The 25,867-nt window shown below is 36.9% G+C and overlaps 1 protein-coding gene across 11 annotated transcripts in view; it reads left to right on the forward strand.

Annotated features, from left to right (window-relative positions):
- The window catches only part of LOC137290304 (eyes absent homolog 1-like), a 149,191-nt gene that overhangs the window by 43,230 nt on the left and 80,094 nt on the right, over nucleotides 1-25,867 (forward strand). For all 11 annotated transcript variants that reach the window (XM_067821120.1, XM_067821112.1, XM_067821122.1 and 8 more), the window contains exon 2: nucleotides 6,931-7,065. In XM_067821120.1, coding sequence (XP_067677221.1) covers nucleotides 6,958-7,065 — 108 coding nt within the window. In that variant the 5' untranslated portion in view covers nucleotides 6,931-6,957. The remainder of the gene's footprint in view (nucleotides 1-6,930; nucleotides 7,066-25,867) is intronic.

A 25,867-nucleotide genomic window follows, 5' to 3' on the forward strand; every position in this document is an offset into this window, starting at 1 on the left:
GGATGAAATTTGCACCTCAGTAATCTTCCCTCTGTGCCCGTTTCCATTGACGTTCTATACGCTAATTGATGTCTGGCAGCAGTTGCTGTCTGTGACCTGAAGACCTGATCTAACACTATTTTGATTGATTTTAAGTAGGGACAGATGAATGCCTACACTAGTATAGTTTCTCAGCCCAGATACACCTGATTGTGATTAATGGTTTGTCAGCACCATAATCTTGATTGACTTTTGCCACATATTGTGGCATGTATGTCAAAGATGCTGCAGTTTACTGTACAGAGTTGCATCCCTTGAACATACCAAATCTCAATTGTGGGTTCAAATCCCATTCAGTGTTTTCAGGTCTTGTGTCAGCTTCTGTGTTACGCCAGTGTGGTAGATGTTTGAGGCTTGTACATATTGAGGCTTTTCAGGCATCAAGCTGACAGGGTCTGATATATATGGAAAGCTGTTCAATGTGGCATTAAAGCTAACACCTAGTCCTCTCACATGAAGTGATATGAAATAATGGAGAGAGCTTCATTGATGCAGGCCCATTGATGATGTCCAAGAGCATGAAGAAGAACTTCTAAGAAGCACTTTGGATGCACCTCAGACAACATATCTTCATATCACAATGTGGACAAGTGTTCATTAGTGGACAAGGAAAGCAAATTTTGGTTCAATCCATCATCCCTTCAGTAGGAACACATCTTATTGGAAAAACTGTTCAGCTTATCACCATGATGAAAGCAATTCCTGTGGTGAAGCAACATCTCTGAGGTAAACAATATGGCTGCATGATTCGTGTTTGCTGGTCATTAGTGAAGAAGGTAAAAGTGCAGTCTAGTTATTGTTACCACATGGGGTCAGATCCCTGATGGGCAACACCCTTCTGCTACTTTCACCTCCACGTTTTTATGACCTCTGGACAACCTCCAGGAGAAATGCAAAACACTACCAGGGTTCCATCTGTCCCCATCATTGCATGGTACCATAGATGTGCATTGTCAGTGTTGATTCCTCAAGAAATATGAGTGTCCTCAGGAATGATGATTGGCTTCTTTGAGCACCCCGACTTAGATTGTATTAGACCTTTGTGCTTGATGATAAGTATGTGAAGCTAGTATTGATGCCACTGACACTAAGATCTCATTGCCTGCCCAGTTGTAAGGATTTCAACACAGCTAGAGGACACTCCACTGACATCCAAGCTTGTATCAATTTGTAGGAATTCGGAATTCATCCATCTGGAGCCACCATGTACTGATCATCCTGACTGCTTCAAAACCTTTTGGACACCATCAGTATGCTTCCAGGACCCAAGATCAGAAGTCAAAATGATTCTGGAGTCAACACCTTCATCTTCAAATAAACTCCATGTCCAGTGTTAGGATGTTTGCCATCTGACCACTTAATGATCCTCTGCCCACAAAGCCATTGGGTTGGGTGTGGGGTTGTATAGTATTAATAGGCTCCCTCCATCCATCAATGTGAATTTGAATATTTGAACAACTGTTGACTAGATTCTTTTCATAATTGGTACCAGGGTTCATCACAGTATCCCAGTCATGTTTGTTGACCTTGACATTCATTCACAAGGCCACAAGAGGACTTTAACAACCTGCATGTTAAGATTGTCAGATATCTCAAAAACAGTTCAGTGGAATTTCTTTCAAGACTTCTCTTGAATGTTTTTGGCTAAGCCATTTCTTCATTACTTTTTTTGCATATTTCATACACCACAACATTCATATCAAGGCCTAGAAAATATTTGTCTTTGAACAACTAGAGAGCAAGATATCAAGAGATTGTTGACTGGTCGTTTTTTGTTGACATATCTTCATATTAAACTACAACCTTCACTTCTTTCTTTTGAAGCTTTGATTTGATAATTTTTTGGTGGGAGATTATGTCACCTTACTGACGACTGCTTGTCTTAACTGTCATTTCTCACGGGCACAATCTGCTCTTCCAAGTTCACCCAACACTGGCCATTGATTCTTTCTAGAGGGTCTCAAATTGGATGCAGCCAACCTTGCAGTTGGCAAGTATGCCATTTGGAGACTTGGGTATCTAAGACAGCAGAGTTTTCACTGCCTGGGCTTTTTTTTATCAAAGAACTCCACAGACATGAGTATGATCATCAATCTCAATGTCGTCTAGAAATTCTTTTTAGTATTTCCTCTTAAATTTTATGTTTTGGACAAGAGATTTGACATCAGCCTTGATTTAGATTAGTACATATCTCCATGTCCCCATTCATCAGTCACCAAGGAAATATCTGCATTAGGTATCAGCTACAAGTTTAGAGTGTTACCGTTTGGAATCTTATCAGCATCTACACTCTTCAACAGGATAATGACTCCCACCAATTGGCTATCTACAACTAGTCTTCAAGAGGTACTTGGATGATACCCTTTCAGAGGACAAAGACAAAGATCCATGCTGTATATAATCTCCCTAACACAGCTTATATACCTGGACTTTCTGGCCCATGATGTACCAGACCAAGACATCATATACATATCACTCCCACACCACAGAGGACTCTTATGTGCCCTAAAGGATTGTCTAAGGCTTTCATGATGATCATGGCTCACTTGTTCGTTGATATACCTCCCCTTGGAAGCACAATGTATGTCCAAAACATGATCCTCAGAATACACTTACATCTACCTTCACTAGGATCATCTGATTTCAGCTGTGTAAGTCAAGGGAGAACTCCTTGCCCCTCTATTTGCCTTTCTATGACAACCATTGCGATAAATGGAGAATTCTCCAACTGGAGAATCCCCTGCTGTAGCACCTTGCCTCAGAAATCACGAAAGGTAGCCAACCTACTCACAATGGTTACAGTTGCCAGAGTTTTAGAGTTACTGTACTTTCATTAGATCATTCATCATGTACTAACAATCTGAAGTGGAATTCCATTACAGGCACAAGTACAGGTACTAAACTATACTTTCCTCTTGTATTGCCACTTGTTGACCATTCTGATCAACTCCTTTATCCTATTCATGCTGTAAAACATCATCCATCTGCTATGGTTCTGCATTGCTGATGCAGGAAACACCTTTTACATCTGATGATCACACAGCACTTTTCAATGTTTCTATTTATTTTCAATTCATTTTGTGGATTCAGACTGAGAAGGTACTTGTTTCCTGGGTCTATTTGTAGTGTCAAGAAGCTATAGCTTTCTTCCTGTGGAAAAGAAATGGGGACGACATCACACCTGGATGTTAGGGAGACCAGAAATGATGTCATTGACATAGATGGCATCACAAATACATGAATCGTGTCCCAACGATGCAAGGTCACCGGAAGTGACATCACAAACTGTAAACACAGAAACTGACACAATAAAAACTATAATGATGAAATAATATTGGAAGTAATGTCAAAACTGGATGTACACATCACTTCACATCAGAAGTGACCTCATGTTTAAGAAATAAGTGAAGATGTCTTAACTATTCAGGTCAACAAGTACAAGGGAATTCAAAGCAGTGGTCATATATTTGACTGATTCAGAGTATTTTCTTATTTATAAGTAAGAAATTATGTTTTGTCTTTTTAATAGAATCAGCTTAAAACATTAAAAGGAAGATTGGATAAGTGTTGACTATACAGAAAGGATATAATGCTGCGATGGATGATTTGTAATGATTATGAAAACAGTCTATATCATGGTTAATAATTCAAAGAATACCACCTCTATATCCTTGATTGCATCAAACGTACACAATTCCACTTCCCTGATCTTCTGTTTCTAGAACATGAATGTAGGGGGAAAATGACATGCAGGAGAGCTGTATGCTGTGATGGCTATGAGAACAACTAATTGTGTATAGGTCATGGTGAAGAAGAGGGTGGTGGTGAATCTGAAAGGACATGCCAGTTAAAAGATGTACACAGACCTGATAGGTTGTACGAAACAAAAACAAAAGATGAGACAAAGTTGAATTCTGGTGTATCTGGTAACTTTTCATAGCATCAACGTGCTGCCTGTGTCTTAAACCAGTGTACTGTGAAGAGGACAGTGAGGTATTAAATACATGGCCCGGAGTGTGTGTTTCTGTTAAGATATGTACACCCTGAAAGGCACTGTTAGATGAAATGTATTTGTAGGAGCACATTATTGGTAATTATGCTTCACATGACCCAGAAGACAAACACATATTGTTGCCTTTTTCATTGCCAAGTGTTTGAGTGACTATTCATGAATGTGTTGGTGTCATTCACAATGGCCATTAGGAACTCTCTTGGTTTAAAAATACTCACTCTTGTGTAATTATCTTGAAAGTAAAGACATGTTTAATGGCTTGTGAGATTTTATTATCAGTTTGGGGTCTGTTAGATGAATTGTTTGATTTTAAGTGTCCATGATTAAAAAAAGCCAAACACGTGTCTATTTCTCATAACAACTGTTCTTTGAAATGTATTCAATTTCAAGCTGGAAATTATTAAATATTGATTTCTTGGTTTAAAAATGCTCATATTGTTATTTTCAAGTAAGATTGTAAATGAGTATGATTAAGGCAGTTATGAGTAATTCTGATATAAAAAAATGCTTCTTTTTCTTACATTAATATACTAATTTTGTCTTAATGACTTCTTGTTGACAAGATGGAGTAATTTAGATAGAATTAGAAAAAATAGACACACTTGAAGAAACTGTTTTCATGTGTTACATCAGTGGAAATAGTTACCCAAAAGTAGGTTTCACTATGCAGTGTTTTGATTTAGTGTGTACAAATGAAAATGGTATATTACGTCCTTATAAATAATAATAATAATTAAGTACAGATCTTTATGATGTTTGCAATGTTACATTTAATCACAATAAACAGAATCAGACCCCACCAATCAATCATTGATCTCCATGAAAACCTGAATGTTTGGATGGATACAACCTGAGACTTGTTGACAGTCTTTAGACCAAAATTATGGATTGTTTGTAATTTTTTCAGAAACCCTCCACTGACCACATGACAATCAGTCATATTGAATTTAAGAGGGCAAAAAAAGAAAAATTGTTTACAATTTGAAAGTATTTCCTAATATATGAAAATGTTAAATTTGTGTATATTTTGATCAAGTATAGTGGACTGTAACAAGTTCTAGTATCCTTGAAGTAATATAGGTTAAGCTTGTCAACCTTGTTGCAAGTACTGTTCTCCCCGCCAAAACAGGTGATTGACTCATCCTGACTGAGTTGTTGTTTTCATTTACAAGTAAGAGAGTATTTTAGGTAGATTTGAAGTGCATTCAATATTAGTTGCCCTGAAATGCCACAGAAATCAGGCTATCCATGCTTCCTCTAGCTCTTTGGTAACTTCTGAAATAACAAAATATGTTGTTGTTTGTATTCTCATGACATGTTCCAATCAATAAACTATTTATGAATCACTTGTTTTTATTCAGAGTCAAGCTGGGATTTGTTTGTTTTATATTGTTTCTGATTCTGTCAAGAAATGCAGAAAAACACCAGTGTATCTGGTGGTAACCCCTGCTTTCATTAAGATCATCCTAGAGAGGTCCTTGTAAGGGATTAATTACCTGATTCCTTCTCAGGCAGACTTGTGGTTGTCAGCTTGAACATACCTCTCTATAGAGATATTTTTTTAACATTACAGAATCATGCAGACATGTTCAAAATGTTGGGTGTGTTCTTGTTGTGCAATAAATACTAATTGCTATGTAAAGGAACTTTTAAGAACAAATTAATAATCTTGGCAGAGATTCTTGCCTTTCCCGACATTTTGAAATTGAGCTGAGATACGAATAAACTTGTCCAATACCGACCTCTTGTATGAGATCCCAGCATGGAAGTGTTGCTGTCTGGAAGCTGGAGTTGACTGTAGGCAATCATCATTCAGTATACTTCACACACTTCTGTCAACAAATGTATTCTGGTAATAGTGTAGCCCATTCATGCTGTTGGTCTTAATTTTCAATTTCAATAACTAGACATTGACAGTTCAGTTTGTTATGTTTTGGGGGTAAAAATATGTTCATGCTGTTGTGACATATTGCACTGTTGCTACCTACATAAGCATTATAGAACTTTTGGTGTAAAAGTGCAATTTATGCAATGTTTAATGAATTTTCAGCAGGTTTGTTAAAGATACTGCATATGTGTCCTCATCACCCACCTTAGCCTTGTAAGTTGTCACTTTCAATATTTCTCCCCTGTCTCCTATTGAAATTTTCTCCTATTTCGTTTACAATATGGGAAAAACCCAATGGTTAAAGCCACTGCTCATTAGGCCGAATACTCGGATTCGACTCCCTACATGAGTGCAATGTGAATCTCATTCCTGGTGGCCCCTGCTGTGATATTGCTGGAATATTGCTAAAGGTGGCGTTAAATCATATTCACTTATTTACGAAAATTGCATGGAAATGAAAAGTTGTCTTTTCCCTGTATCCTAATACTGAATTGTTCTTGTGACTTTGTATGCACCCATCTGTGGGTGTTCATGAACAATAATCTTCAGTGAATTGTTCAATGAGACAAGGGAAGTAACTCTTCCCACCATCATGTCCTCAAGCTGTTATGCTGTTAATGACAAGTCATTGTGGTTGTTCATTGTTCATTATTCTAAAGTTCCTCTATCCTTCATTGCTGATATTACTGACCAGGTGATTCATATTTTAAGGATGTAATGCTATTAGGTTTTAGAACTAACATTACATGATTACGTGTGCTTCCAACACCTTGTTGGAGCTAAATATTTGTGAGACAGACATGTGCTAGCGTGTCACAAATCTTTTTCTGTTTTTTTTTTACAGTGTGATAGTAGAACTATAAAGGTACAAATGTTGTGATTTCGTCTTGAGTCGTCTAATCTTAGAATTATCTCTTTACAATATATATTTAAGATGTGCCATGTATTGTGAAGAAAAAGCTCATGCCTACATCTGATCGTGTTTTTGCAGAATTTTGATGTCCACTGACCAGCCCGTATGACTGAGGTGTACATAGGCCAAGTTCCGTCCCCTCTTGGTATGGAGCCTCCGCACAAATTAGATGTGAAGCGGTCCATCTCCCCGGACCTAGACACAGGCTTGGAGGTAGGTATATCTACATTTGTCTCCAGCTCTAGAAATTTACATGATATCCCTCAAGCCGTGCATCTCTAACTTCAGCCACCCTGATGCTATTACTGCCACAACTCATATTTCAGAAACATTGGGTGGTAGGCCAGGCCTCTTTCCAAAGAAGTTATCAGCTTGTAAAATCTATTGGTCATATACCCTTTGAAGGGTCTAATATTGCTGTTTATGAACATAAATGTTATGTACGTAATATGTTTACATTGCATAAGTAATCGGAAAGTGATGATTATTATTTACAAATTCAAATACAAAATCTGCCAGATGATTGTGGCTTTAAATCTGTAAAGTGAAAAGGTACACAGAAATACCTCAGTTTCAAAGTTGTAAAAGCTCTGAACATCAACATGCCAGGAATATTTTGTAGTAACATTCAAATTAGTTGAACGAGAAAATGTTTAATAAAGCATGTTTGTTTCCATCTACTAAGAAAATCATGGATGGTTAAACTCAAGCATGCACTAGAAGGTAGCCAGTTTAATTACAGGAGCCAATACAACATTTCAAACTTAGATGAAAGATGTTGGTGAAATCTCATTTTTCTGAATTTCTAAATAGAAAATCACGACATGTCTAAAACAAGGAATTTTTGGGATATGTCAGGCTTGGTTTACAGTGAACATTTTTCATGCACATGTCTGCATTAAACATTACGTAAGGAGTCAAACAAAGTATGTGAAATATGCTGTGATGTCATTTGACATATACGTTACTGTGACAGACATATGTGAAAATAGCAACTTCAATACAAGTGTAGCATTTTTTGACAGTTTGGTCAAATGTCTTTGTGTTTACCTTTTGACATCAATAGTGTGTCCAAGATGGTGTACTGACAAAATTGTGTCAGTGACATTGGGTGAACTTTATCAATCTGTTGATAATAACTTAAATGAAAGGTGATAGACATAGTACACGAATGATATGAGTGGTAGGTCTATGACATAATGTATTACTTGATGTTTTTATGGCCTGGCAGGTTATCTGACCTGCTGCATCTTGGCTAGTGTACAGGCTTATGATGTTGATACAGTTCTTTCCATTTTACAGTACTTCGTCACATACAGTACTGTATCAGACATTATGGTCCTTACGATTAGTGTATATTTGGTAAAACTGCCTTTGGTTGTCACCTTTTTCTGATAGAAGTGATTGAGATGACATTCACATTTGATCAACTATTAATTTCTAATGTTATGGTCAGTGTCCTGCTTCTCTCATAATAATGTTTCCTTTCTCCAGAGATATGAAGAAATCTACATATCTGCATGATGGATAGCTACTGCATAATTATTTTCTTATTTTGTAAGTGATTAACTTTGGTGTTGTCTGAAAATGAATTTGGTAAACAGTGATGTGAACAGCTGTAGCTGTGTGGCCTCAAGTGTGGCATGTGTTGTGAAGGAAGGACAATTAAGGGGAGATGACTGGGGTTGGCCTATCATCCCTGTCCCCCAGTGGTGGGCCATGCAAGGTAGGTGTACACGGACAGGGCAGGAAGGATTTTACACACATGCCATATGGTTTCATTGATGACTTCAATAAATACCTAACAATTCACAGTCTTGGTTGTAATTACTTGTTTTTCAGGAATTGAGGAGATAGGACTATCATTGTTGTATGTTCTTGAAGTAATGACTTTCTGAGATGGTGCATTTCACTTTCCATCACTTCTATGAAATAGGGAATTGTCTGTTCTCTATCATAGCATCATGATGATTTTAAGGTCAGGCCCTTCTGTAACATGTTAATGACACAGGAAGAATGTCACCCACTGATTAATCTAAGAAGGTAAACATGTTTTCAGAGTTGCTCAAAACACAAGATAATTTCTTTGTAGTAAATAACGGCATACAGAGAATTTATCCTTTTTGTTGTTTGTGCAATACTGAAGTGTTATTAACTAGGTAACATTGTATTGTTGGAGGAAGTTCTGGAGGTGAAGAAGTTAGTTAGCTGTTGGATGAGTTTAATGAAACACATTTGATGACAGGGAGTTATTCCTCTGCTATTATATCAGTTTCCCTTTAGTTTGCTCCATTAGAAGAGGAAGTTGAACAAATGAAGTGGTATTAATGTTGGAGTTTCATTTGACACCATTTGTTGGACTGCATCGTGTTGTGAGCGAGGCCTGACCGGCCTGCAAGCAGCCATCAGAGCCCCAGCTCCCTGTAAATAGCCTGTGGTTATCACTGTTTATGTTGACACTTCAGACAACAAGCCTTTCATGTTAAAAAGTTCACTTTTTGAATAATGATGAGAAAATTGTCATAAATATTATTTATTTACTAATAGAGGATGTGTAAATGCTGATTGGGCTGTAATCTTGCACATAGCATTTTCCTGAGAATGCTTCATATCAGATGGTAGGACATTAGTTATCTTGATTTACTTTTGTCAGTGAAGCATAAATTGATTAATACAGTTACGTTTTGTCAGATGCTCACTGCTAATAGCTGTGTTTTATCGTATTCGCCATGCGTGCAAGGAAAAATGGTAAAGAAGTGATGCAATTCAACTAGAAATGAAATTATTGTGGAACAAATTTGATTATCAAAATCTGGATGTTTCATGGATGAGAATCATAATGGTTTTAAACTTCATTTCGCAGAAGCCGATGAGCAGTTTATCAAATTTCCATCTGATAATTGTTGTCATTCAAACCGAGGAAGGAAATTATTTTTTGTAGGTTCCTAGGAGAAACCTTCAAATCTATCCCATGGTTGGTGGATTCAGGCTCATTCTACCATGATAAGAAGCTATAACTCAAGTAGAATGTCACTTCCAAAGATAGTACGTAATTGTTGCAGGGTAAAGTCCCTGTCCATTTGTTTAGACGTTATTTATGGCGAGACATACTTGGAATTATTTTATTTGTTCGGTTGCATCCTAAGTGAACCTTAAATAAAGGTTAGAACATGATCTTGGGTCTCCTGATAGATTAGGTTTATATAGGACCACCATATCAGCTGTTTCATCTACAGGCGTGATTAAAAATTGAAACGTCATTGTGTAACAGCTTCCCTGTTGTTGTGATCCAATCTCTCCTGTGTGTCAGTGCTACTTCAATCAGGCCTACCCTACTTCGCCAAAAAGCAAAATAATGCTGCTTCTCTTAGAATTATCATTGTTAACTATTTCTTAACTTTTTTCTCTGTAAGAGGAAACATTAATGTAACTGCTTTCAAAGACTGATTTAAGTGTAGATACTTATAAACTGACATTTGCAAATTGTAGAGAGAGAGAGAGAGAGTACTAATGAAAACTACCTGTAGTTAGGTGCAGGTTTTACATGTTGGGTCTGATGACTAGTCCATTTCGTCTTTGACAACCTAGACTGACAGTGGTCTGGAACAGTATGTCGCAGACAGGTGTTTGTATGATAATACCTCTGCCTGGATGAAATGAGAATTTTGTTTGGGAATGATATATATGACATTTAAAACGCAGTCCTTGCTTACAAGTAATACTTCAGGAATTTCGTAGAAGATAAACTGATACTAGAGATATAAACATTTACTTGTGTCCATTCTTTGAAATATTTGCTCTGATATCTTTGCACATCTTAATTTCTTACAGGGTAGTTAATATTTCAGTATTTGTGACTTCAAATTTCCCGACTTAATTTTAGTTTGATGTATATTTGGCACAATTTGAGGAGGATGCCGAGTTGGTTGGAATAGAATCCTGTCAGTCTCCAGTCATGGGATTAGTACACTGATACTCGTACACCAGTCTGTTGTACTTTGTTCACGAGGTCCATGCTTTCTGTCACATCAGGTCACATGGCTGTATAATGTACATGTGGGAAAATGTTGAGTGGTCTCAAACACCCATCTTGAGGGGCTCCCAGTGCATATGGTATTTGGTTATATTTTGTGGTGCCAAAATCAGCCTTGGACAATATATTTCTTGTGCAATGTTTTCAATAAAATACTATTTGCTGAAATGCCATGTACATGAAACGTATGAATTTAAGCAAATGTAGTTGTTTTTGTTGGCTGGAACAGAGTGGTTTTAAACATTTAAAGAAAGAAAACATGGACTTAATCTGATGTATACAATCACGTGTGAACATCTGCCATTGATCAGTAGAATTGCTATGGATATGAATTTAGGTAAGAGAATGAGGTGGTCCTGTATCACTCTGTGATGTGTAAAAGGGTAGGAAGTGAATTGTATGAAGTTTGCCAATCTGACTTGTATCAATAACATAAGTTGTCAACCAGCATCCACACTACCTTACTTGTAATTTACAGCATGTATAATGAAGAGTTACCTAGTGACTATCAGGATGTGTTCTATATTCAGTAAATGTAAAGTGAAACACATAAATGTTTCACAAGGAGAACATTATCACCAAGCACAGCTTTGGCATAAACAGTTTGTCACCATGTGAGGAGAACTCGTACCATAACACATGTAAAGCACCAACACTGGCTTTGTCAACAGTACAGTACATTTCTATGTCACTCAGTCTCTATATGAAATCACTCATCAACCTTCGGCAGTTCGCAATTCCAATCTAGGATGTTATGCTAACTGAAGTCCAGAAATCAATCCCTTGTCTGTGTTTGTGGTCAGGTTATATGGAAGAGCTAAGCAGTTCATCGAGCTTTGTTCTAGCACCATTGTCTCTGCCTGTACTATATATTAATGTCCATTGTCTACAGGTTAATGTAATAGGGTTTTTGGACAGTTAAGTGAGAGTGCTGAAGACACAGTCTTGACAGTTCACATGTATATATTTTCTAATTGTAAAGAGCCACTGTTGGAAGGAATTCCATGTTATTCTATTCAGGCATCATGCAGAAAAACCTATATTGAATAAAGCAGTTCTTAATACATGTTGAACAATGCCTGCTGCTGTGCTGTACACAACAGTACACAAATGAATGTGTTACTATTTATGATATGCACAAGCTCAAATTCTGTTATGACTGTATCTGCAGGCAGATCTGTGACTTGTTGACACTCTATCTACAATCTACAGAAGCTGGCTTGTCTGTCTCTGATTTATTAATGATATCAGCTAACTTCTCTGCATATAATTGTAATTAGTTAGTCAAAGAAGCACTAAGTGATGCACTTTCCATAAATAAAATCTACCAGATATCCTAGTTATTCAATAAAGAAAAATGATCATTCTAAATGTTGTTACTGAATATTAAGTTGCATCTAAAAAATGAAAAATTATTTTATTATGGATGGGTATGTAACATTTAATAATATTTCTGAAAACAACTCAAGTGATTAAGTTTCAGGTTGATGTAGCATATTTATTTGTTGGTGCAATCTAGGTCTCGTTTAGTGTAAGGGATATGGTAGAGGTCCTGAAAGCAAGGATGACACAAGGACTACCCGCACAATTAGCTTGAAAGGCAGTGCTGTTGAGGTAGGGTGTAGGATTGCATCAAGTTGGAATACCAATACCCCTCTCCACTACCATCGCCCTCCCCTTGCATTGTCTTAGTTGGAGGAAATTTGACAGAGAAAATCTGCTTATGGAGATTATTTTCCTTGTATGCCCCCCCCACCCCACCACCTTGTAATGTCTCCATTGCCAAGTGCAAGACTAAACTAGTAAGAGCCCGGGCGTCTGAGTTGTACGAGTTTCGGCATTGGTGAACAATATGCAGCTCTCACTTTAGCTGGAATACTTGCGCTTCTACAGTTGTACATTGAAGTCACTTTCCTTGAAGGGAAAAAACCTGCTACATACTATACATAGTCCTGATATTCCCACATGGAGATTACCAGTGAAGGACTCAGTGGGTAAGTTCTCAGTAATTGGTTATGTATGTTCCATGTTCATGCATTTTCTGTTACACGCATATATTTCTAATGTGCATATTGAGATGAGTAGCTTAATTCCTATTTCTGCTAGAATAACATGGACGCTACTTAATGCTGTCATGAAAAAGTCTGTTCTGATGTGCAGGTTTTGAAATTAAGACCTCACGGGATATGAAATCAAATGGTTTGGATATTTCAGCTTTTCACACAGTTGATAAGATTCTGATAATTTTGTCACGACTTCTGTAAATGATCGAAGTGATGAGCAGTATTCTTTGCCCTATCTTTATATTGATCGCTTTTGTTCCATGTACCAAAACGAAAACACAGACTTCCACAAAGACTGCATGCCTCACTTGTTTTGTAATCAATATTTGAAGTCAAATAGTATACAGATATCTGGGGATGTGTATTGTCCTCTGGAGAGATATGATCGTCCCTGTGTTAAATGCTGTTCATGGGATTATGCCTGACAATGTTTAGAATGGGAATTTGTCATGACATCAAATTCTCACACATTTAACCCTATTTTTTTGGTGTATTTATCTTTATGAAAATGTTGCCATGGTTTCCTTGCCAATTATTTTACATTGAATATATAATCAAATATATCACAGGAGCAATAACTAAACAAATGTAAGAAATCAATTTCATGTTTAATTTTAACACATTACTAATTGTGAAACATTTTATATCTTAGTAATATTTTTTTAGTTAATTTCTAATTGCAACATTATGTTGTTTTTACTACCAGTGGAGACAAGACAGTTTTCAAAATCACAATAGGCAATTATGATTTTAATTTACTATTTACATACATGCAACTTTTTTGTAAGCATCAATATTCATTCCAATAAATATTCAGCATCCAACCTATTTTGTTAATATTCCTGTACATCAATAATAACTGCTAGAAATAATTAAACTGTGTGTAATGTAGTATGAGTGAATATAAACCAACAGAATTTTCCTTCATTTCAATATACCTGGACATATTTGAGTATGTATGTATTGGCCAATCTGTTTTCCTCTTTGCACTCCTTATCTGATCTAAATCTGGCTTGAAGGTTTACTTAACCCCCTGCCTCTAATCTGATAAAAGTGTCATAGATGTAGGTAAATTGTAAATATTTGTTAAGTATTTGTAGACAAAATCGTTCAACATTGCAAAATACCAGTGTCTGATGTTTAAATTGAAATCATTCAACATTACAAAATATCAGCGTCTGATGTTTAGTCCGAATTTTAAAATAAGGGAATTTCAATGTTTTTAATTTATTTGTCTTTTATGTGTTAATTTCACCAGTTACTGATGTTATTTATTTATTTATTTATTCAGCTTTGTATATATGGAATAACATGCCAAGCTAGTTTCGTTATAATGCGTGTCTTTTGCTTTATTTTGTTGAAATGAAGCATTTCTTGCCGAAGGAGGGTTATTCACATTGCTTGTATATGGGAGAGAGGTAATGTGAAGTAGTCATCAAGAGTGCGACTGGCTGACTCAGTGATGAAACCTTATCCTCCGATGTTGGCCCTTTTACTCAGAGGGTCAGAGCCCCTATAAAATCCCCTGTCATGCTCATCACATGGAACTTCACCTGTAATGCCTGTCCCAGTTCTGTCAATGTTGTCTTTGGGTATTGTCGACTTGGTGGGAGATGAACCCAGATTGTTGGAGAAGTGTAAAACTGGTCTGGGTTCTTGGTAAAGTTTGAGCTTGTCTATTCATACATATTGTGGCCATGCCCCATCATACATACACGGGGATTAATCGCAGGCGGGAAGAGTATGTGTTTATGAGACGACCATGATCGGGAGCTGGCTGCACAGATTTCCCCATGTTTGTTCACAGACCCTCATTTACATGAAGAGAGCACCCGGACAGCATAGCCGGAATGTTTCCACAATTATGTGCTCCAAACAATGTTGACTGTTCACTGGCATTATAGGTCTTTATCATCCAATTTAGATGCCTGTCAGACTCCAGGCTTTAAATAATTGCCAAATGGATTAATGCTACTGAATTTGTCCTTTCTTCCTTGAGGTCTTGAGTCACTCCCCAAGCACTCTCCTTAGTATCTACATAAGCTGGTAGGACTGGCCCACCAAGCACTGTTCCCTACCCAATATATGGCCCTGTCCATCTAGCGGTGACAGTATGTTATTGTCAAACACAACATGTGTGAATGTTCCTTTCTGAAGTCACAGTCCCATATAACTCAAAACATGAGGACCTTCAGAGCAGGGCACTCCCTTGTCTCAGTACTGGAATTACATCTCTCCTCTCTCTCTTTCTGTCTTCTGTCTCTTTCCTTCCCCACCTTGTCCAAATCTGCCCATGTGGTGGAAAGTGTACATAGCCATCATCATGTGATGGGAGGGGGTGTATATCATGTACCCCCATCACCAGGAGGGGTACTTGCTGGTACCAGCATCCCCAGTCCTGATAGACAGAACTTAACTTAAACATAGATAATGATGTACAACTGTGGTTAATGCAAATGGATATTGATGCACAGTAGCAGAAAGTTAAAATGTAATTTGCACCTCATGCCCAGATGAAGGTTGGCTTTAAACAGTCCGGCACACACCCAGAAAGTTACCCAAACAGATAAGGTTAGGCTTATGAAGTGATTCAGTTTATATTGACAAAAATACATTGTATGAAAGAAGGGATTCTTAGAAATCACTTAAAATTAAACAGGGTCATACTTAATGTACTTCATCCTGCTTGAAAAGATTAGTATGACTGTGCGTCTTATCAGTCAAGAAAACAGAATTTTATAATTGTAATCAGTCTCCCCCTCCCCTTTTCTCTTACCTCCCCCTCCCCATCCCCCTACTTTTCCTTGTTATTTTATTCCTTTCATTGCTCCCACCTAGACCAGGTGCGTTCACACAAATTACTAATCAACAGTGTTTCAGATAATTTCCAATGAGTGCCCTATGGGAAAGAAAGCCATTATCTTTGGATTAGGTTTACCTAATCAGGGTTGAGAAATAACAACAGTTATTGTTGAAAATTTATTATTCATTTTAACTTGCAAGTTTTGTTTTTTTTTACTTTTTCTAAGTATGTGTAGGGAGGACATGGACAAAATTTGCTTCTTTTATTAAATTGTGAACATAAATGTTGAATCTAAAATATTAGGTACTCATGAACTATGTTTTGTATAATTAATATTATTCTGAAATGATAGAAATATGATGTTGTTCTTAGATAATTGTAATGTATTCAAAAGAAAAAACAAGCTAGCCATTATGAGATGCCACATCTGTTAGATACCCTGTAATGTTACTCCAGGTATGGTCACAGACAAAACAAGAATGTTTATTTCAAGGGTGATATTTCTCTTTCACAAAAAATCAAGCAGATGTTTTATGCATGAACTTGCAAGTCTGTTGAACGGAGATTATTGAAAAAAAATGTGTTGTCTTAAATTTTACAGGCATTATTTTTGTGTTGACCCTGATATCACAAACTCGTTGAATTCTGCTTGCAGAGCAATACTAGCCAATGTTTATACACCTGTTGGCTCATAGATTGTATACTGGTATGTCGACAATGCTAATTTGGTATATTTTGTGTTTGCACACCAAAGTTCCTCTAGGCTTTGAAAAACATTGTGCATCATCAAAAAACATGCTGGACCTTTGGCGAAAAGCACATTTTACGTATTACATCGTTTTGGTCATCATTTTGCCGCATCAAGGTGTGGCAGAAGGATGAAAGATACATCATGGGGAAATTGCTTGGAGCACTAATTTGCTGTATTACTGGCGGGAGGCTACCTTTTAGAGATTAACAAAACATTGCCTGCAGATGAAAGTTTGGGGATGTTTGTTTATTTTTGTTTCTGGCGCCACCAGAATTTGGGGTAACTATCATGAGAATCATCAGGGAGGTGACCTAGCAGAAGGTCAGGACCTGAAGGCGGATAAAAATCTTGTAGATCACCAGACTTTTGAGTCCAGTTTGGTCCTGAAGCACCTGCCAGTCCGCCAGAAAATATTTGGCCAATTTGTCAATGTGATGATGTTGACTGATCGACAGATACCCTGGCCCAACCCTGTTTTCTCATTGTTAAGAAATTGGAGTTAGGAGTCTTATAAAAGGTGGCTTTTTAATGCAGTGGAGAAATGAAGAAATGTCTTTAAATCTGATCCACCAAAGTGGACTGATGCAATGAAGATAGTGCAGAGAAAAGCATTTTGTTAGACAAGTTATTTTGTCCAAGTGTTTGTGACACGACATCAAAGGCACCCAGAAAACATTAAGATTATCTTGAGATTAACACATTTGTTGTTCAAAATTATTTATAATGAGAACTTCAGAGTTTTTTGTCATCTCTTTCAATCATCTTTCCAGAATGTTTCTTTGAACAGTAAGCCATCCTTCAGCCTTCAATATTCAACTGACTAGATCTTTGTCAATAATTTCTTTCCCGTGTACCCATTTCCAATTCTTAGTGTCTGAATTATATTTTTTCATATTTATTCAAAATAATGTCCTTACAGATAGTTTAGTCAAGTTAGGTATAAAGTCATGAGTGTACAGGCTTTCTTCATGTAATAAGTTACTTGCATATGATACATTCAACTGTACAGTAAAATGTACAGTAAGTTTACATAACTTAAAAGACTTTTCATATTGTTGGTTCTGTAGCAATTGGAATATTTGAGTTAAAACTTAACACTGAAAGTCAGTAGAAATGGACAGAAATTACATTGGATTCTGGGGAAAAGTATTAGTACGCTGCATCTGTGTGAACCTATCAGTAAGTTTAGTAAAGACGATATTTGACCTGCTGTGAAATGACTGGGCAGAAGAGGAGGCATGGTTTTAATCAGGGCTTTATTGAACGGGAGTTATTAGTCATGACCATTGGTTTAGCATTTCCCTCTGGTAGTGGAGTTTATCGGTGTCTGTCTATCTGTATGCAATAGAAAATAAGATGTCCACTTCATAATAGTCCTCAAATTATTGCAAGAAAAGCAAGGGATTACACTTAAAAAATCTGTGTCGCTCATTCACTCTGAAACTTATTTTTTGTTGTCCAATAATTAAGATTAAACTTAGGGACCAGGTGTGGGGAAAAGTTTAGCTACAATCAGATAAACTTGAACTTCAAAATTTCATGACAGATAAGAAGTCACAAGACAATAGCTTTACAGCTGGAGCATATCACATTTATTTCTCCATTTCGCCAACTTTATCTCTGTCAAAAGGTTTGATATTCATGTACAAAAATCTTGCCAAATCATATCATTCACGTTTAAGAAGTAAATGTTTGATGCACTTGTACCTTTCATGGGAGAAGTATTAGTGTACAGATAAGGTTATTCTAAATACTTTGGGTAAAATATGAAGATCTTGTAATATAGTCTCTTTGATGAGAGATGTTGATTTGGTTTGTTATCATGAGGATTTTGTTTAGAGTGTAGTCACAGTATACTCCTTACGTGAGTAGTCTGTAGTGTGCTAACACTATCTTCTTCACAGCAGGCCAAGATGAATTCACACACTATTCAGACTCAGCCATGTGCACTGGATGGTCAAGGGAGATAACTTGGATTAAAAAAGGAGATAACTCTGTTTGCATGATGGTTGGTGAAAAATCTAAGCAGGTTCTTAAATTGTGCTTTAACTTTTTGATTGTGGTGTGCTTATTTGTTAAGGCGAATAGCTCAAATTATGTAGATCTGAGGTTAAATATATTTTATGAGGGTGAGGTATTTCCTCAGTATACAATTCAAAGTGGTTGTCATATCTAGTAAGATTGAGGGTACTAAAGCAGTCCCAGTGATACAATACTATCATATGTGTCGTCACAGAAAGTCACTGAAAGGGTCAGAATCCCTGGCCAAATATAAACACAACTGCCCTAATTCTTACACATTCATCCTCAGATAGTAAAATTTTTACACTATTTGTTGAACATCGGGTACATCAACACATAGCTAGTGAAATTTCTATAACACTGGTGAATTAAAAACACTTCAAAGAAGTCGGCACTAGAGCAGCAGAGCCGTGTTTAAAGGTCCTGATAGTGAACCATGTATTTACTTTTGTCATTCAATTAAGTCAAATCTTTGCTTCCGCAGGTACCCGTCTATTGTATGTGACATGATCCACAGTGGCGGAACATTTCGTCCGCAATGGGCGCGTGATGGATCGTGTTTTAGAGGACGAGGGATGTTAGACTCTTAATTCATGAGTTTCCCCTCCTCCCTCTTTCCAAATTGCTTGTACGTATAACAAGAAAGGCAAATATTATGGTTTGTCTTATAAGTAGATGAGTAAACATCGGCCAAGCAAGCACATTGTCTGTCGGCAACAAAGCATTTCTAATGTGTTCTTAATAGATCACTGCAAAGATGCTGTGAATTTTTGTCAGCCGCCAAAATAGTCATTCTGACTAAATTTGACTGGAATATTGAATTACACAAAGAAAACATTGAAGGAGGTTTACTTGATATATTCAGATTTTTTTTTTTTCATTTTTGAAAAATGTTTTTTGAAAAAGATTATTAGTTGATAGTTAAGAAACAGTTTTATCTGAGAATAATTTTTGGTTAGTTTTGATCATGTTCCCTTGCCTACAATGTGTCTGGTTTAATATTTTATTATTGACAGGCTGGTTAGAGAAGGACCAAATGATTGAGGTTTGTGGATTTCAGAAGAAAGAAATGTTTATCTGTGGTAGCATTACAGTGTTTAGTGCTGTGCAAGACTGCAACAATAAGAGTATAAACTAGACCAATCTGTAAGTAATTCTTTTCAGCAAACCTTTGCAAGGGAGTCCTTATTTGCATTTGTGCGTATGCATGATACAGGTGCTACAGGTTCTATTTTTGCAGAAAGTAGCTATGCACACAAACATAAACACACTCTCAATCTTGCATTCACTCACACAGATTGCTATTTTTCTAAGTACCTGTAACATTTATTATGGTGATAAAGTGCTTCTGCTGTTGATATTTTTGAATAAACAAAACAGCGTTGTTCAATGGCTACTTTTTGACCAGCAATAGATAGATATTTGATCAGTACCACTTGCTGCTACTACAACATACATACCAGTGTGACTTCACTCAGGACCTCTCACACAAAACATCAAGTTTCATTCATGTCAGTTACATTCATGATGAAATGGTAGTTTTCATTAAATAAAAATCATAATGAAATACATATTAAGCCAAAGTTCACTACAACTTTTCACTCACTAATTGCTAAGGTGCCATTTCATAAACATGTTTTGAATACCATTTGTTACTTTTGTGTGAAAATGTTCACCACAGGTCAGTTAGAGGAGTGTATGTATTATTTGCCATGTTGCCTGAATTAGTGATCGTATGAATTTTGATATTTGGGGCACTCATTTAGCGTTGATAGGTTAATTAAATGACCCTTTTTGAACCCTACAATTGGAATCTTTATATGTTTATGTCTGTTTGCTCAATTTCCAATATTTGTGTATTTCTATATGCAGCTGGACATTTAGCTCCAATTGAGTATGAGTTTCACAAATTAATGAGTAGGTATTACTTTTTTTCAGATATCACTTGAAATTAGAAACTGCAACAAAATTGTGATGAAATTAATTGAAATTGGAAATCTAATGAATGCCCTCTTTTGTGTCTGGTCATGAGTTGCGAGAGATGGCACTTGGTATGAAATGTCTTAATGTTTGAAATTGATCATGTGTTGCCTTACATTTGATTAACATGTTTCAATTAACATTGCTATGGTGTAACATGTAGTTAAAACCAGTGTTTGTATCAAATATTTAGAGAGTAAGGTTTTTGAGAGTTTTGGTTTGCAGATGGTGACAGGGAGGAAATGAGAAATACTTATTTTCTTAAGATGTCAGCATGTATGAAATTTCAAATAATTCTTGTATGAAATGGAATAGCTGACTCTGGTATAGGAGGGATACACAAGTTGTGAATCTTGTTGATGTGAAGTGAGTCAAACTGTGGTCTGTGTAGACAGGACCAGGGAAGTTCAAAAGCTTCAGTGATGCAGAGTGGAACAGCCAAGGTGTTGAACATCCACCTGACTGACAACTATGTATCCTGCTGACAATCCAAGGCAGGCAAGCAGGTCAGTGGGCAGCAATCATAGGATGGAAATCACATGGTTCTGATGATTGACCTAGATGATTGAGTATGTCATTGAAACAAACTGTCAACCACAGCTTTGTCAGTTTCTCCCTTGATTATTCACAGGCTGCCAAGGAATAGCTGTACTATTGCAGAAACAGTGTACTACAACATTCCCTTGTTGCACTAAGGAATAGCAGCCACTCCTTCAGGTTTAAGATCAACCTAGGACTGACCATGTGAAGGTCAGGATATATCCCAATGTATGTTTAGTCTCTGAGCTGTGGAGTATGGATTTAGTAACACATGGGTGACAAAAATTTGCTATTAAGGCAGTTCCGGGTAGTTGAATGCTGACAATGAAGTAAATCCAGGATAATTACAGGCCATGGTGGGTCACATTTGATGATCTGCTAGCTGCAAGTACTAACAGAGAGAAACAGCATATTTTTGTCTCCCTCTGACGGCTGGAGAGCCCTAAAATGAGACAGAATGCCATAAATCTCTAGCCTCCATTTTAGTTTGTTTTGTAGGAGTTGTGACAGTTTTCCCAAGCCATTGTTGCACCTTTATTTATCATCCCAAGAAGAATAGGTGGCCCAACAATGACTGAGGCAAAGCATTGTGGCAGAAATTCAGGTTGATGTATGCTTCGTTGTGGAGGTCCTACGTAGTCATTATGACTAAATGAACTTTTTTAGGAGGCTTTTATGAGCTGGTGGATTCTGCCACACTAGGTTTAGAGGCATTTCAATGTATTACGTGAGGATGTTTTGCTTCAGGGATTTTGATAAATAATAAAACACATTTTGTCAGATTTGATGTATCTCCTATGGTAAAATCTTGTCAGCTTTAATACATAGATATTACAATAATGAGTGCTGTTGTCATGATTAGTGATCTCTTTTTATAACCTGTTATATTTTCTATGCAGCAATATGAATAGTTCCCTGTATGACACTGGATTATGTCCAATTTGATTCTTGAAAGACGTACAAAAATGGTTAATCATCATATGATGGACATAAGGAATGGATTATCATGCTGCTTTTGTTCATTGAGACAACCCATATGAATGTTGCCTGTTATATTTTGTTTGTTTGGAGTATTTACCATGTAGCTTGTGTAGGCTTGAGTGAAATATCAAATGAATAATAAATATACGCAACTGAAAAGTCCTTTGTCCACCAAAGGATCAAACTTGGCAAGGGTGTCCTTGTGTTAGCTGTACATTGATAGAACTGGCTTGTCATGGTGGAGCCTTCAAGTTGATAGAGCTGACTTTGCGGATTCTATATTTATTAGGTAATCCATGGATAGAACTGACTTCGTGGATTCTTTATTTATTAGGTAATCCGTGGATAGAGAAGGCTTGTCAATGTGGAGCTGTAGGTCAGGTTGAGATATATAGATAAACTGGTCATGATCCCATATTTGTGGTCATGGATAGAGCAAGCAAAAAATGGATGATGGATAATTTGGTTACAAGCTCATGAACATTTCTGACTTGGTTTAGTGGCTATTTTGGCTTGCTGTCCATTGATAAAGTTAAATCTTGGGGATATCTCTGCATAGATTGAGCTGCATGGGGGATTTGCTTAGGCTTGTGGTCTCAAAGACCAAATCTGGACGAAATTGCACTTGAGGATATAGAGAAAAATAGATCATGGTAACTAAATGTAAGTACACTCTGAGATAAATAGATCCTTGAGGCTCTGTATTAAGGACCTGGCGAGGGCACCTGCACATCTCCGTATCTGTCAATGTAGGGCAGGAATGACAGTGACAGTAAATTCAATCTAGCTTGGTAGAAGGAAGACCCATGGATTTTGATGCTTGGAAAGAGAAATGGATCTAAAGGTAGAAACAAAATTACTGTCCAGTACTGATTCTGCTTAGATCAAAGAGGGAAAACGTCAAAGATGGACGATCCAAAGAGTTAGCCTTTGATAATTGCTCAGACAATCATATGACAATGCGGTCTTTTACAGGGGTAGAATTCAAGGTGTATGTTGTTCACTGAGAACTTCTCATTCACTATTCAATATTCTTACGCTCATTTAGCCTGAAGGACAAAGCAATGAGCATAATTGTGTCCAAGGAGGGCAAATTTGAATCACACCAAACCCCTTCCTTTCTTTGCTCTGTTGTAAATGTGTGTGACAGAATTTGTTGGTATAATTGCATATTTCATGAGTAGATTTTCCAGAAGGGTTCCGATTCCTAGCATCAAGGTAATTAGATTTTCCAAGTGAATAGACATCTTTATGGAAGTTTGAATGAGTCTGAGCAAGCTGCGAGGTCATAGCTGACATACAACCAGCTCCTTGAGGGCAAGCTTCTGGCTATACTCTAGAGAGAACAGGGTAACATTTTAAAACTAGTCGGACACAGATAATCTTTTCTGGGTAACTTTTGTTGTGTCATTTGTCAATGCAAAGGGAACAGTGGGCAGACATGCAATTATGCTTTAGATAATTATCATAATTAACTCACTTCAGAAACAGGGACCATTCCTGTGAGAAGAAGACTTTTTCTTAATGAAAGAATTGTGATTATGCCTGATACGAAAGATTACAATTAAGAAAACTTTTGAAGAATAATGAAGTGTTGAGACTTGCAGATGTGATAAAATAAAATGTGAAAAAGAAAGGACTTACATTTGTTTTCATTTTACAGGATTTACATACGATTCTGTCAAATGAGATGCTGATCAAGATAATTATAAACATTATTTAGAATTGTCAGATGGCAGCAATGTCTGTAGGACCATTTTGCCAGGATCAATCAAAAGTGGGAAGTTAATCATTGCTTGAAAACTTCATTAAGACTTTCAGTCTAAACACCAATTAATGTAATCTTCTTTCTATTGGAATTGTTAATTAGATGCCTATCGCTGCCATAGTAAATGCATAATACGTTTCATTTCTGTCAAGCACCTTACAGAGTTGTTGATACACTGAGTAAACATCTAGATATGACAGGAGATAAGGAGGCTGTACTTATCTAACCCTGATGTCACCAACTTTGATGGGGTACCTGGGATGAGAACATGTTTCCAGGAACCTCCTCAATGTCCAGTTTTATATGAAACTCGTTTAGACTTTCTTTGGCAGTCATATATGCCAGTCTGTCCAGGAAGTGTATGTAACATGTAAATTTAGATTGAAGTTAAGCACAGTGTGTTCTGTGATACAAATGTTGGATGAGATAATCCTAATCTTAGTGAGAAATGTCCACTGGTGTAGTAAGGGTGGTTTAAGCTGTACCAGATGCTTGAAAGGAGAGAAAAACTGTGGTATCACTGCCAATTAAGTTCCAATTTTCTCTGACTTGATAAGACTGCGACATCTTTTGTGTATGCTAAGTGGGATATTAGATTGGCCTGGCCCAGTGCACTGAATCAGTAGAGTTTCTCTCAGAAAAGCAACTTTCCTTTCTCCAAGCCCTGTCCCCAGGCTAGTTTAATTGAATGGGTTAATAGAGCCAAACACTTTAAGAAGGACTAAGTAGGGCTGGTTATGATAGCTACGCATCAGGGATTTCATGGCCTGTCACTGTGTCCATGTAGACTAGACACTACTGATAGCATCACAGATGGAGATACAGCATGATTGATGATAGCTGATGCAGACTGTAAATCATGAAGATGGACTGGCACAAATATAGCTTTCAAGGATATAAGGGAGTACTTTTGTTTTTGACAAATAAAGAACATCATGAGTATTTTGGTTAGTTGATATCAATATGATTAAAATGTGCAAGTTGAACAGTGTAGTTGAGTCAGTCCTTTGTATGTTCAACTGTCAGATGAAAGTGCTTGGAAACTTACTCATTTCTTTGATATTAACTGCAATAACAGTGTGAAGAAAGTTTAGAGAAAGTCAGTCTTCATTAGTCTCCTTTATGCAGTGCATGGATGCATGGGTGTTGGTAAAAGTTTAATTGTTTTTTTTGTGTATATATTAATTAGATTATATCCTGAATATTTTGTTAAGGCATTCTAACTTGATTTGCTTTTGTGTTTTAGTTTTGCTTCGTCATTAGTTCATGATGGCAGGGAGTAAAAGTTTATCTCAATTAACACTTTATTATAAAGTTGCAAGGTTGTTGTCTTTGGCCACTTTGTGTTTTAAGTCTATTGAGCCACCTTGTTTGGAGGCCGTGAACAGTAATTGCTGTTGCAAAAACATTTCAGAACTATTTGTTAAAATTAGCCAAGAAAAGGGAAATGTCTGCAACCTGATAGTCCCTTTAAACAGTTTTTGTTTGGGTGTGGTTTCTTGTAGAAAAATAAATAGCGACAAAGTGAATAAATAACTGTATTGAGCATTGATCAGTTCCATGGTGAGTATGTTTTGGGTCACATTGCCAGAATGCCAGCTATGTCGGCAGTGGTGCTCAAAGATGTCTCAAGTCCCATTTGATTGCAGATGGATGAGAAGCCACATGAAAACGAAAAACCAATGATATAAAGTTAATATGTAATGTTATATATCTACATGTTGCAGCTGATCCCTCTCTGCCTTAGGTTTAATGAAAGGATTAGTTTTGTTTCTGACATTACATAAGTTAATTAAGTGTTGGATGATCCTACCCATAAGGAGCTTTGTAAGTGAAGATGTGTGATACACAAGTATGGGCATAGCCTCCGGGGGGGGGGGGGGCAGAAGTCAGATGGGAATTCTGTTCCATATGTAAGAGGCAGTTTAAGTGAATGACAGAGTTCCGTAATTGTGTTGTAAATGTTAAGCATGTGTTAATTTTGAATAACTTTAGATCAAAGTTTTGCACACTTTGTCGGCAAACCAACCTTAGGCAGTAAACTTTGCCAAGAGGTCCATATTTGTTTGGAATT

Source organism: Haliotis asinina, chromosome 7, assembly GCF_037392515.1.
Source record: "Haliotis asinina isolate JCU_RB_2024 chromosome 7, JCU_Hal_asi_v2, whole genome shotgun sequence".
Lineage (NCBI taxonomy): Eukaryota > Metazoa > Mollusca > Gastropoda > Lepetellida > Haliotidae > Haliotis > Haliotis asinina.